The 14,626-nt window shown below is 43.4% G+C and overlaps 1 protein-coding gene across 2 annotated transcripts in view; it reads right to left on the bottom strand.

Annotated features, from left to right (window-relative positions):
• The window catches only part of LOC144501525 (uncharacterized), a 100,530-nt gene that overhangs the window by 7,014 nt on the left and 78,890 nt on the right, over nt 1-14,626 (bottom strand). The window contains exons 13-16 of one of the 2 annotated variants that reach the window (XM_078225346.1): nt 11,567-11,636; nt 10,794-10,881; nt 5,255-5,316; nt 2,608-2,674 (exon numbers count right to left, since the gene is read on the bottom strand). In XM_078225346.1, coding sequence (XP_078081472.1) covers nt 2,608-2,674; nt 5,255-5,316; nt 10,794-10,881; nt 11,567-11,636 — 287 coding nt within the window. The remainder of the gene's footprint in view (nt 1-2,607; nt 2,675-5,254; nt 5,317-10,793; nt 10,882-11,566; nt 11,637-14,626) is intronic. The other variant, XM_078225347.1, reaches the window with a different exon arrangement.

The following is a 14,626-nucleotide window of genomic DNA, read 5'->3' as shown; positions in this document are numbered from 1 at the left end:
GGAAGATATAGGAGGGATGTACGAGGTAGGTTCTTTACTCAGAGTGGTAGGGGTGTGGAATGGACTGCCTGCTGTGATAGTGGAGTCGGACACTTTAGGAACTTGAGCGGCTATTGGATAGGCACATGGAGCACACTAGAATGATGGGGAGTGGGATAGCTTGATCTTGGTTTTGGAAAAGGTTCAGCACAACATCGTGGGCCGAAGGGCCTGTACTGTGCTGTACTATTCTATGTATGTTCTATGTTCTAACCTTTATACCACAATTAGCACCTTCCTTAGTCTTTAACACTATGATTAACACTCCCTTTGTCTTGTGTCCACATTTTTGTTCAATCTCTCCTGAATCCCACCAATTCCTGACCACCTTGTTTGCTCCACTTGTTCTAGCCACTCTCCTCAACAGACTAAACTCTATCACATTTCTAACTCTTTTCAGCTTTGAAGAAGCCACAGGGACTTAAAACATAGGGACTTAAAATAGGGCCACACTTGGAGTACTGTGTACAGTTCTGGTCACCCTATTATAGAAAGGATATTATTTAAACTAGAAAGAGTGCAGAAGAGATTTACTAGGATGCTACCAGGACTTGATGGTTTGAGTTATAAGGAGAGGCTGGATAGACTGGGACTTTTTTCCCTGGGGCGTAGAAGGCTGAGGGGTGATCTTACAGATGCCTATAAAATAATGAGGGGCATAGATCAGCTAGATAGTCAATATCTTTTCCCAAAAGTAGGGGCATCTAAAACTAGAGGACATAGGTTTAAGGTGAGAGGGGAGAGATACAAAAGGGTCCAGAGGGGCAATTTTTTCAGAGGGTGGTGAGTGTCTGGAACAAGCTGCCAGCGGTAGTAGTAGAGGCGGATACAATTTTGTCTTTTAAAAAGCATTTAGACAGTTACATGGGTAAGATGAGTATGGAGGTATGTGGGCCAAATGTGGGCAATTGGGACTAGTTTAGGGGTTTAAAAAAAGGGTGGCAGGACAAGTTGGGCCGAAGGGCCTGTTTCCATGCTGTAAACCTCTATTAACTTTGTTTCTCTCTCCACAGTTGCTGCCAAACCTGCTCAATTTTTCCAGCATTTTCTGTTTTTATTTTAAGACTGCGCCTAACCTTGATGTCATTTTTGATCTCAAGATTCCAACTATTTCTATGTAATCAGAAATAGGCAAGTCATGTTGTAGCTTTATAGAACCTTAGTGAGGCCGTACTTGGAATATAGTGTTCAATCCTGGTTGCCACACTACCAGAAGGATGTGGAGGCTTTGGAGAGGGTACAGAAAAGATTTACCAGGATGCTGCCTGGTATGGAGGGCATTAGCTATGAGGAGAGGTTGGAGAAACTTGATTTGTTCTCACTGGAATGACAGAGGTTGAGGGGCGACTTGATAGAAGTCTACAAGATTATGAGGGGCATGGACAGAGTGGATAGAAGCTTTTTCCCAGAGTGGAAGAGTCAATTACTAGGGGGCATTGGTTTAAGGTGTAAGGGGCAAGGTTTAACGGAGATGTACGAGGCAAGTCTTTTACACAGAGAATGGTAGGTGCTTGGAACTTGCTGCTGGGGAAGGTAGTGGAAGCGCATACAATAGTAACTTTTAAGGGACATCTTGATAAATACATGAATAGGAAGGGAATAGAGGGATATGGTCCCCGGAAGGGTAAGAGGTTTAGTTCAGTCAGGCAGCATGGTCGGTGCAGACTTTGGAGGGCTGAAGGGCCTGTTCCTGTGCTGTAATTTTCTTTGTACTTATCACTAAGAGTGTATATTTTCTGCTCTGTAACAATGCCCAGCTCTGTCCCAGTGTTAGCATATTTGCTTCTGAAACCCTCATCTATGACTTTTTTAACTGTTGGGCTACAGGGAATTCCTGGCCAAGGTCAGCCATAAAATTAAGGTAATAAAATATAAAACTCTGCCATCCACGTCCTTATTCACACAAGTCCCGTTTACCATGTACTTAAGACCAACATTGCATCAAAATTCTCATGCTTGTTTTCAAATCCCTCCATGGTTTTGTAATCTTTAGCCCCCACAGCCCTCCCATATATCTGCATTTCCCCTAATTACAGCCTCTTGAGTACCCTCAATTTTCATCACTCTATTGATCATGCCTTCAAGCTGCCAAGATCCTAAACTCTGAAATTCCTTCCCAAAGTTCTCAAACTATCTACCTCCCTTTCCTTTAAGATATTCCCTCTTTAGTCATCTGCTCTGATATCCTTATAGATAAAGTCGCCATAGTCCCAGATAACATTGTCAAATTAGGTCTTGTAACATTCTGTGAAGCACTTTAGATTTTTTTACATTAAAGGTGCTATACAAATATAAGTTGTAGAATACACATTTGTTGATTTGAATACGATGAACTGCTTTAATTAAACCTTTGTCCTTTAACAATGCAATTCTCAGGTTACTTTATAGAGTCACACTAGGGGCACTGAATAATGCCTCAACTAAAGCATTTAAGAGCAAATGAGATGTCTATCCAAGCAGGGTACTGCAAAAGAAGGGTGAGCCAGGAGCAATTAAAAAGCTTGCCTTGGGAAATAATCTAATTCATATTCAAACTAAATCATTATTCTTCACATATTGCTCCCTTACCTCCTGCAGCTTGTTTGTGGATGGGATCCAGAGCTAGTCACTGAGGTCAATCTTTTCGATATTGTGCCTGTGGGTTCATACAAATACAGTATAACTATAACCATATGGCAAGCTCCGAATGATATACAGGTAATATTGTTTTTAATGAATAAATATTTATCAGGCTATGCTCTATTATTCATTAAATGCCATTGCTTCATAAGATATAGAAAAAACAGGATACCCAAGTGGGGTGGCACAGTGGTTAGCACTACTACCTCACAACGCCTGGGACCCGGTTCGATTCCTGGCTTGGGTCACTGTCTGTGCAGAGTCTGCACATTCCCCCTGTGTCTGCGTGGGTTTCCTCCGGGTGCTCCGGTTTCCTCCCACAGTCCAAAGATGTGCTGGTTAGGTGCATAGGCCATACTAAATTCTCCCTCAGTGTACCCAACAGGCACCGGAGTGTGGCAATTAGGGAATTTTCACAGTAATTTCATTAGTGTGAATGTAAACCAACTTGTGATTAATAAATAAACTTTACTTTTACTTCTGTTGTTTTGTCAAGAGCAACATTTGGCATCTATCCTTGGGAGGTGAGAAATTTCAGAAGGAAAGCAAGTTCATAGAATCCCTACAGTACAGAAGGAGACCATTCAGCCCATTGAGTCTGCACTGACCTTCCATCAGAGCATCTTACCTTACCCCTCCCCCACCAATCTCCATAACTCCACACATGTACTCCATAATCCTGTAACCTACAAGACACAAGCGCAATTTAGCATAGCTGATCCACCTAACCTGCACATTTTTGGACTGTGGGAGGAACCCGGAGGAAACCCATGCAGATACAGGAGAGTGTGCAAACTCCACACAGTTATCCAAAGCTGGAATCGAACCCAGGTCCCTGCCACTGAGGCAGTAGCACTAGCCACCATGCCGTTCTGATAAACGACTCGAGCTCTCTGTCCTCATGAGTTTGCCTGTTGAAAGGCAGCTTCCAAGTTGGGCTATATCTGCAACAAACGGTGCAGCAAGTGATTGGTGTGTAACATAAGGAAAGACTAATTTCAGTTTTAACCCTGCTTTGTTCAAAATCATTCATCTTCCATTATCTATCATTAGCCATTTTTAAAAACCAATTTTGTAATTTAAGCTACAAAGTAGTTTGGGAGTATAATTTCTATCACATTTTCTCACGGTTGCATCAGTAACAAGCTCCGCCTAATAATACTAAAATATGTTCTGAAATTTAAAACAGATTTCTGTACCCCCCCAGCTTGTGGTGACTTGGTTCACTTGGGAACATTCTCACCGCTGCATGAAAGGTCCAAGACCTGACCCAGAACTTGAATAGAGCCAGGTTGCCACTTGAGTGCTACATTGATGACTGAAACCAATTTGCATGTCTGCTTGTTCCAGTGGTTCAGCTGCATATTAATAAACCCACAGCATCATTTGAAGAGCAGGGACTTCTGATGTTCTGATCGACATCATCAGAGCCTTGAAGACATTAGTCCTGGCTCAGTAGCAGTCCTCTTGAGTCGCAAAGTTGTGTGTTCAAACCTCACTCTAGACCCAACATTCCAGTGAATACTGAGCAAGTACTGTCTTTTGGATGAGATGTTAAACTGAGGCCTCATTTGCTCTCGTAGGATCTAAACTATTTGAAGAAATGCAAATGAAGAAATTGTCCTGGTCAATATTTATCCCTCAACATCACAAACGTTATTTGGTTATTGTCTCGTTGCTTTATGCCGGATAGTGTGTGCAAATTGGTTGCCATTTTTCACTACATTAAGACAGTGTCTACACTTCCAAAAACTGGCTGTAAACCACACAAACCAGCCTCCCATCCATTGACTGTCTACACTTCCTGCTGCCTCAGCAAAGCAGCCAGCATAATTAAGGACCCCACGCACCCCAGACATTCTCTCTTCTACCTTCTTCCGTCGGGAATAAGATACAAAGCTCTGAGGTCACGAACCAACTGACTCAAGAACAGCTTCTTCCCTGCTGCCATCAGACTTTTGAATGGACCTACTTTGCATTAAGTTGATCTTTGTTTACACTCTAGCTATGGCTGTAACACTGCATTCTGCACCCTCTCTCCTTCTCTGAACAGTATGCTTTGTATAGTGCGCAAGAAACAATACTTTTCACTATGTTAATACATGAGTAATAAATGAAATCAAAAGTGCTTTTGGAACACATGAAAGACGCTATATAAATGATGCAGCTTTTCTTTTTTCCTATTGTGCTGTTGAGTGAACTTTCAGGGTGTAAAATGTTTTTATATACGTGATTTAAAATCAGACATGCCCTTTCCATGCAACTTCAGCAGCTGCACATCTGTTGGGACACTGCTGGTTCTCTGATTGTGCTGATAGCTCAGAGAGACAGGCAGGCTGGCTGTTATCCTTAATGGGACAGCAATCCCAGTGGCGGCCTCGTAATTGGCTGCTGCCAGCAAAATCCCCTCTGCAATCCTGCCATTCGCCAGTGTGGGTTCAGGACCTGCATTTGGTCCTGGCAGCAGGACCCATGGCATGCCAGTAAAATTCCTACGAAATTGAGGTGAAAATCTTCCTATATACAATGCAGAATGACTTCATTGACTACATTTCAAAAGGGCCTGAGGATACAGAAAACCTAAACGGTTACTCACGTGAAGGTTTGAATGGCAACTTTTTCGGTAAGGACTCCATCAGATTCTTTACCAGACTAAACCTGAGTCAAGAGCACAACACACAGTAAATAAAGAACTATCTTGCAAAGCTAATTCTAAAATCATCTAGGGAAATTAGTTTCTGACAGTAAGTTTCCAATCTTATTCCTGAATAGTTTAGAAATTACTTCACAATGAAGTCGAGACTCAGTTTGAGTGCACTCTAAAGCCATTTAGATGTTTATTGGGCAGTTCTGATACATTGAACCTTTACTCTATCTTGCCTATCGTCTAGTGTGACAGCTTGGAGCTCGTTTCATTAGGAACATTGTATACTGTATGGCTATCCTTGTTAGAAGTGTACCGACAACTGAACAACGAGGAACACTACAGACAGTTACCCACAGATCCGACCAAAGAACACACCCGTCAACTCAACACTCTGATCAAGACCTTTGATCCGGACCTTCAGAGTACCCTCCGTGCTCTCATCCCACGTACTCCCCGCGTTGGAGATCTCTACTGCCTCCCGAAGATACACAAGGCAAACACACCCGGTCGTCCCATCGTATCGGGCAATGGGACCCTGTGAGAGAACCTCTCCGGCTATGTCGAGGGCATCCTGAAACCCATTGTACAAAGAACCCCCAGCTTTTGTCGTGACACTACAGACTTCCTACAGAAACTCAACACACATGGAGCAGTTGAACCAGGAGCACTCCTCGTCACAATGGATGTCTCGGCACTCTACACCAGCATCCCCCACGATGATGGCATTGCTGCAACGGCCTCAGTACTCAACGCTGACAACTGCCAGTTTCCAGATGCAATTTTACAACTCAGCCGCTTCATCCTGGACCACAATGTCTTCACCTTCAACAACCAGTTCTTCATCCAGACACACGGAACAGCCATGGGAACCAAATTCGCACCTCAATATGCCAACATCTTCATGCACAGGTTCGAACAAGACTTCTTCACAGCACAGGACCTTCAACCGATGCTATACACTAGATACATCGATGACATTTTCTTCCTTTGGACTCATGGTGAACAATCACTGAAACAACTATATGATGACATCAACAAGTTCCATCCCACCATCAGACTCACCATGGACTCCTCTCCGGAATCGGTTGCATTCTTGGACACACGCATCTCCATTAAGGATGGTCACCTCAGCACCTCACTGTACTGCAAGCCCACAGATAACCTCACGATGCTCCACTTCTCCAGCTTCCACCCTAAACACGCTAAAGAAGCCATCCCCTACAGACAAGCCCTCCGTATACACAGGATCTGCTCGGATGAGGAGGATCGCAACAGACACCTCCAGATGCTGAAAGATGCCCTCATAAGAACAGGATATGGGGCTCGACTCATCGATTGACAGTTCCGACACGCCACAGCAAAGAACCGCACCAACCTCCTCAGAAGACAAACACGGGACACGGTGGACAGAGTACCCTTCGTCGTCCAGTACTTCCCCGGAGCGGAGAAGCTACAGCATCTCCTCTGGAGCCTTCAACATGTCACTGATGAAGACGAACATCGTGCCAAGGCCATCCCCACACCCCCACTTCTTGCCTTCAAACAACCGCACAACCTCAACCAGACCATTGTCCGCAGTGAACTACCCAGCCTTCAGTGACCACGACACCACACAACCCTGCCACAGCAACCTTGCAAGACGTGCCGGATCATCGACACGAATGCCATCATCTCACGTGAGAATACCATCTACCAGGTACACGGTACCTGCTCTTGCAACTCGGTCAACGTTGTCTACCTGATATGCTGCAGGAAAGGATGTCCCGAGGCATGGTACATAGGGGAAACCATGCAGACACTACGACAATGGATGAATGAACACCGCTCGACAATCACCAGGCAAGACTGTTCTCTTCCTGTGGGGGAGCACTTCAGCGGTCACGGGCATTCAGCTTCTGATCTTCGGGTAAGCGTTCTCCAAGGCGGCCTTCACGACACACGACAGCGCAGAGTCGCTGAGCAGAAACTGATAGCCAAGTTCTGCACATGTGAGGATGGCCTAAACCGGGATCTTGGGTTTATGTCACACTATCAGTAACCCCCACAGCTTGCCTCCTGGACTTGCAGAATCTCACTGGCTGTCCTGTCTGGAGACAATACACATCTCTGTAACCTGTGCTTAATGCTCCCTCCACTCATATTATCTGTCTCTTTAAGACCTGGCTGGCTGTAGAGATTCGCATTCTAATCAGTATTCTGTAACTTGATTTTGTGTCTCTGTGCCCTGTTTGAGAGCAGACACCCACTCCATCTGACGAAGGAGCAGCGCTCCGAAAGCTAATGGCATTTGCTGCCAAATAAACCTGTTGGACTTTAACCTGGTGTTGTTAAAACTCTTACTATCCTTGTACCATCAGAGAGGTGAGCATTCAGAAAATTGCTGGGGCATTATTTGTACTTAGCCAGTTAGACTTATGATCAATGCGCTCCAGCCTTTTGAGAAAATAGCATAGCTACACTTTCCTCGGGTGACTATCTCAAATACGATCAAGTGACGGAGCCACAAGTCACTGTGGGGTTCAGATTGAATTTGCCTTGGTTGGAGAATGGACATGGGAGTAGATGGCGGAGAGAGTAAGGAGAATTTAAACAAAACAGCAATGTGCTAAAATATCTACCATAGGAAGTGAGGAGCGTTGCACATTCAGTTTATAAGCAACCAGTAATCTCACCAAGGTATACACCAGGCTTTCAATCTGTAATTCTAACTGACATTCAGGTTTTCAATGTCAGTCACTTTTTACTGAGCTTTTTCAGTTTGCTGCAATTTCCCTCGATCTGATATGTTACAGCTGTCAGTTGTCTTTTAGTCTCAAGTTCCACATTGGTACAAAGAGGACAAATCATTAAACCCTGACTAAAGGTAGTTAGTTGGTTGACTTGCAGAGATTCTTGCACGTTACTGTTGGGTTCATGTTTACTCAATATTCCCACCTTTAATTTTGAATGGAACAAAGGAGAATTAAGAAGGGATTGAAGCCAGCTTCAGCTGTTATTTACAGATGTTTAGTCAGACAGCACAGCTGCAAGGTTTACAAAAAGTATGAAGATATTCAGAAAGCAAAGACAAATTGAATGGTGTCACAATCTTAAAAGTTGTGGGGTGGGACTAATGTGTTTCTTAGTGGTTCATTAGAAAACAAAACTCCCTCTCTCGGGCTGTCTATATTTTCCCCAATCTTCATACACCATGCACTCTCTGAGGCTCAAAATTTGTGGACAACCTGTGTCCAAGACTTTACCTGTGCTGCACCAAAACTGACAGCTAGAGAGAGCATTGGGAGATCTCAGATGGCTCTACCTTAAAGGAAATGCAGGTCTCATGGAAAGTCTTAATGACTAGTCAAGCTTTCTGGCTTGTTAATGGAACTTGGAAAAATAGATTTGTTATCGAGGGCTCGGATTCTTCCCATTTACCTCCCAGTAATTCTGCTACCCTCATAGGTACAGTGATCCTAGCTTGAATGGCAGGAACCTTTCCAGTCCTCTGCTGCTGGTGAGCTGTATGATAATAGCCTCTTTAACTCTGGTACTTCTGTCTACTTTTGTTAAGGTTTGGCTCATGTTGAGAGGCACCCAAATTCTTTAAATTAGTTGGGCCTCAAGAGGAGCACCGTGTCGAATTCTGAAAGCCATACTTCAGGAAGTATGTCATGGTCTTGAAGAGAGTTCAGAGGAGATTTACTAGATATCAGGGATGAGGGACATTGTTATGTGTGGAGACTAGAGAAACTAGGATTGTTCTGCTTCCAACAGCGTAAGTTAACAAGTGTTTAAAATTCTGATCAGTTTTGATAGTGAATAAGGAGAAACTGTTTCCTGCAGCAGGAGGGTTGGTAACCACAGGACAGATTAAACATGAATGGCAAAAGAACCGAGAGGAAATGATATTTTTTTAATGCAGCCAGTTATGATCTAGAATGCACTGTATAAAAGGTTGAAGCAAATTTAATAGTAATATTCAAAAGTGAATTGTACATAGAAATCATAGAAACCCTACAGTGCAGAAAGAGGCCATTTGGCCCATTGAGTCTGCACTGACCACAATCCCACCCAGGCCCTACCCCCATATCCCAACATATTTACCCTACGCATCTCAGGACTCTAAGGGGCAATTTTTAGCATAGCCAATCAACCTAACCCGCACATCTTTGGACTGTGGGAGGAAACCAGAGCACCCGGAGGGAACCCACGCAGACACGAGGAGAATGTGCAAACTCCACACAAACAGTGACCCAAGCTGGGAATCGAACTCGGGTCCTTGGAGCTGTGAAGCAGCAGTGCTAACCACTGTGCTACTGTACACAAAGGAAAAATTGCATAACTGGGAAATGAACAAAGGAATGGGATTAACTGCATAACTTTCAAACAATCATCATAGGATCAATGGGCTGAATGGCTTCCTGTGCTGTATTTGCCTATGAATTTTAATTCCGAGAAAACATTCAACAGCATAGTCTTAAGATGCAACTGCATTTGAATTAGTATCACATAAGGATATTGAAGAAACCAGGTCTATTCAAACATCAAAAGCAACAAGTAAAGCAAAACTCTGGTTATATAAATGCACTTTCGTTAAAGTGGACTGGCCTATGCCTCGGGCATCAGTTCGGTTACATTTTCATATTCATAACATGAAGCCCATAGGAAATTAACAAATCACGCATTGAAAATTTGTATTTTTTTGAAAAACAAATTAGTTTGTGGTTTGAATCTCACCAGAGTGAATTTCAATCTGCTTTCTGTCAAGACAGAGTGGCACAGTGATTAGCACTGCTGCCTCACAGTGCCAGGGGCCCAGGTTTGATTCCGGCCTTGGGTCACTGTCGGTGTGGAGTTTGCACATTCTCCCCGTGTCTGTGTGGGTTTCCACCCACTGTCCAAAGATGTGCAGGTGAGGTGGAATTGACCCTTAGTGTCAGGGGGACTAGCTAGGGTAAATGCATGGAGTTATGGGGATAGGGCCTGGGTGAGATTGTGGTCAGTGCAGACTCGGTGGACCAAATGTCGTCCTCCTGCACTGAAGGGATTCTATGAAAAACATATATGATGGTATATCTGATGCTAGACATTGACATATGCAGCAGAGTTTTATGTTACAATTGTTTAACTAGAGATAGGCAGTGAATAGTGCATTCTTGATCACAGAGGATGCAAGGTTCACTTATGGGAGAGGTTGGAATGCTCAAGCCCAAAGAATATCTCGTAGGCAATTACAACATCTATGACGGAGTCCAAACTTTAATATGATCACTCAAATCTCTGTCAGATGGCACATTTTGCTTTCATAAGAATTACAGGAGAAAAGGTCTTTTAATCCATCTTCTTCATTGAGGGTCACCAAGATAAATAAAAACCCCATCAAGACTTGTGGACATGGCACTTGTATCTCCCTTAATTTGTTGCTAAGTCCATGAGGGGGACAGGAGTCCAACCGAACATGATGCATTTCAAAGTTGCTTGTATCCATTTTAAAAGGAGTTACTACCTTTCGGCTAGTGATTTTTGTAGATCCTCCATTTGCGACTCAAAGTCCATCAAGCAGCTTGCAATTTTTTGTGTACTCTCAAGGGAAGCTACAAGTATTTGAAGAAAGGGAGAGATTAATTTTAGCAAAGGATAATAAAGCAATGTAGATAGAGGCAAGAGAATTTAAAGAAGTTAAAATAGAACAAATATTTAGGATAAATTCTGGGGTTTATATATTACAGACATGTGGAAGAACAGAAGTAGATCTCTTGGTCCTGCTCTGCCATTAAAAAATATCATGTCTGATATGTTTGTGTTTTGAATTCCACACTCCCATCTACCCCTAATAACCTTTGAACCCCTTGCCTAACAAGAATCTACCTCCACCTTAAAACATTCAATGATCCCGTCTCATCACCTTCTGAGGTCGGGTTCCAAAGTCTCAAACCCTCCAAGAGAAAGAAATCCTCATCTCAGTCCTACAAGGGTGACTCTTAATTTTAAAACAGTGCCCCCTAGTTCTGGACACCACAGGAAGAAATTTCCTTTCCAAGTCCACCTTGTCAATACCATGTGGAATCTTGCACATTGCAATCAAATCTCTCTTTTAAACTCCAGTAGAAACAAGCTCAGTTTCTCTAATCTTTTCTCATAAATCAATCTGCTTATTCTAGATATCAATCTAGTAAACCTCCTCTAAACCGCCTTCAACTAAGGAACTAAGTATGATGGCATATGTATAAACTAGGTCAAAGATTCAAATGTTTTAGTAATTCCTACAGAGTAACTTACCACTCGCCAGGGTTGATTTCTGCATTAATGAAGCATTCTGCTTCTCATTATTGGATGGGTTAAGAGGAACCTACAGCAGAACAACAAAGACTGATTATTCACCAACATGCCTTCTGCAGCATCAGTGTGGCATTTCCAGTAGTCATTTCAGTGAAGTTACACAAGTACTGTTGTGCTGCAACAGTCTAGAATGCAGCTTTTACTTTATTTAACCTTATCAGGTGAAATGGTTTTGTAGTTACAAGTTTGAGCACAAACACGTTTGCTAACATGGATATCCTAATCAAAACCCCTCTCTATTTGTCGGAGGAAAAACAAGAAGAATAAACGGGTTTCAGGCAAGCTGGGTTCCACCACAGGAAGTCAATGGATTTCTGTGGAGTTTTCGGAGACACAATGTACGTCAACACTATCATTCACCAGGAAGGCTGCCAGTGACTGCAAGGTTCTCTCCGGTCCTTACCTTTGCTGTAGGGATTTGCATTCTAATCAGTATTCTGTAACTTGATTTTGTGTCTCTGTGCCCTGTTTGAGAGCACATTTCCACTCCATCTGACGAAGGAGCAGCGCTCCGAAAGCTAATGGTATTTGCTACCAAATAAACCTGTTGGACTTTAACCTGGTGTTGTTAAAACTCTTACTGTGTTTACCTTTGCACACCAGGCTTATTGTAAGAACATTGCACGTTGTTACTCTAGAGTGCCTAAGAGGGAAATCCTTCTCATAACCAGCTCCCACATCATTACTGTTGCTTTACAGCAGTAGTTTGCAAACTCTTTTTCCGGCGACCCACTTCTATAACATGGCCACTCCTCACTGACCAGGCAAGCTGCAGTACCTCTACTACACTCGCAATCTAAACAGGATTTACTGTACATTTAAAAATCCAACCCCGTATATTTTCCTTTCGTAAAGTGCACGTAAACTTGAATTGTATCAGGCAACACTAAGCTTTTCCTCCTGAGTGCCAACACGTGCACTCGATGTTGGCTACATCGAGAGATCCTCATTGTCATACCACTTTCTACAAATTGCGCACTGTAAACAGAACGTCCCGCTTTTCTTTTGAACAAGATCACAGAACATCTCGCCATGTTTTGAAAAGGACCACAGAATATCACTTTTTTGAAAAAACAGGATGCCCAGTGACCCATTTTCAGCATCCCCGCGACCCACACCCGGGTCGGGACCCCTGTTTTGAAAAGCCCTGCTTTACAGGGATAAAGTGGATTTGGCTGCTGGGTCACGCTACTCATAAAGAAGATGAAAGAAGTGAAAAATAAAAAGGGAAAGCTCTATGTAAATGTACCACATATCACTCTATCATTTCATTCCAGTGTCTTTGTCACTTCTTTCCCCAAGTCCTTGCAGACGTATTATTATTTTGAACCTTTCTAATGGATGTTAAGAATTTTTGCCCATGTAAGCACTTAACTTTGAGAGGCTACTTCCCTTTAAGTTGCATCTACAATATGATTCACCAGTTCCATATTGGACTAGCTTCCTACACCTGGACTATGTTGCATTGCAAGCCATGTAAATATAATGAGGAGGATTTCCTGCCCGCATTTTTAGCAGTAAAGAATGGCAGTGGGGGCAGAGAATTGAAGGATAGTCCCAAAACGGTTTGCACGCCAGCGGGATTTCCCCACTCAATTATCTCCACCATCCACCAATGACGTAATGGTGTTGCCGCCATGAAAGGTCAGGAACCCCATTACCATGCATTTAAATATCATTAGCGGGCTTCCCCGCTCTATTAACCCCCATATAGTGAGTTCCGCCCGCACAGGTGTGACGATATGTCAATAGAATTACAACAGGTCCTGACAAACAGGAATTGGAGAATGGTCCCCCCCAGCGGTGCATTTAAATACTGTCCCCAGGGGGAAGACGGTCATGCCCAACAGTACTCTTGGTGGGATCCCGAGTCGGTGGGGGGGGGGGGGGGGTCCAGAGTCCATGGGATGAAGAAGGGAGCTCTGTAAGAAGTCTCACAACACCAGGTTAAAGTCCAACAGGTTTATTTGGTAGCAAAAGCCACAAGCTTTCGGAGCGCTGCCCCTTCATCAAGTGAGACTCACCTGATGAAATAAACCTGTTGGACTTTAACCTGGTGTTGTGAGACTTCTTACTGTGCTTACCCCAGTCCAACACCGACATCTCCACATCATGAAGAAGGGAGGTCAAGGAGAGTTCCGTTGTGTTTATTTTTATAGTTTTCAGATCAGGGCATCCTGTTGGGGCTAGTGGAACGGCCTCATCCTGCATTGCCTGGGTAACATTGTGGGACCTGCCTTCAGGATGCTTTGTCATAAAATATGGTGGGAAAAGCCAGCAGTGCGGCCAGTGGGCTACACTCCATTTTTCCCACCTGAGTTGACACATTGTCAAAAAAGAGAGAAATTTTCACCCAGTGACTATGGAAAACTACCTCTCACTAGTGCGTACACCTCTGGCTAGATTTACACCAGCTCTTAACTAAACTGGACTGAATGTCACTGGATCACACAAATCCACCCCTTACCCCAGTTTAACATATTTAAATGGTTTAAGATAATCTGGAAGCCACTGATAAAATAACCAATGCAGTGATGTTTTATTAATTTAAACAATATAATTGGGTAAGCAACATAAGGAAGCTTCATTGTATTTGCACACTCTGGGGCTGAAGCAATGAGTGCCGAATGTTTAATCCTCATTTTGATTCGATCCTGGATCTGACACGGGGGAAATCCTTTGGTGTACTACACAGTAAGTCACAGCTAAAAACAAACGGTTTTGCTTTCTTTGGAATGTTACAAACAAGCCCACTGCATTCAATACTTTGTTCTTTCCACTCTACGATTTGGACAATATGGTACTTATGGTATTTTAAATCATTCTGTTTTTCTTCTTACCTCTCCTGACACAAGTAGGGTTAGGCTTCCACAAATCCCAGCTACCTTGGTGCTCTGTCGTCATGGGTTTGCCTTCATAGAATCCTACAGTGCAGAAGGAAGCCATTCGGCCCATCGAGTCTGCACCAACCACCATCCCATCCAGGCCGTATCCCCATAA

The sequence above is a fragment of the Mustelus asterias genome, chromosome 12 (assembly GCF_964213995.1).
Source record: "Mustelus asterias chromosome 12, sMusAst1.hap1.1, whole genome shotgun sequence".
Taxonomy (NCBI): Eukaryota; Metazoa; Chordata; class Chondrichthyes; order Carcharhiniformes; family Triakidae; genus Mustelus; species Mustelus asterias.
The sequence above is the reverse complement of the archived record's forward strand: the minus strand, read 5'-3'. Positions and strand labels throughout refer to the sequence as shown.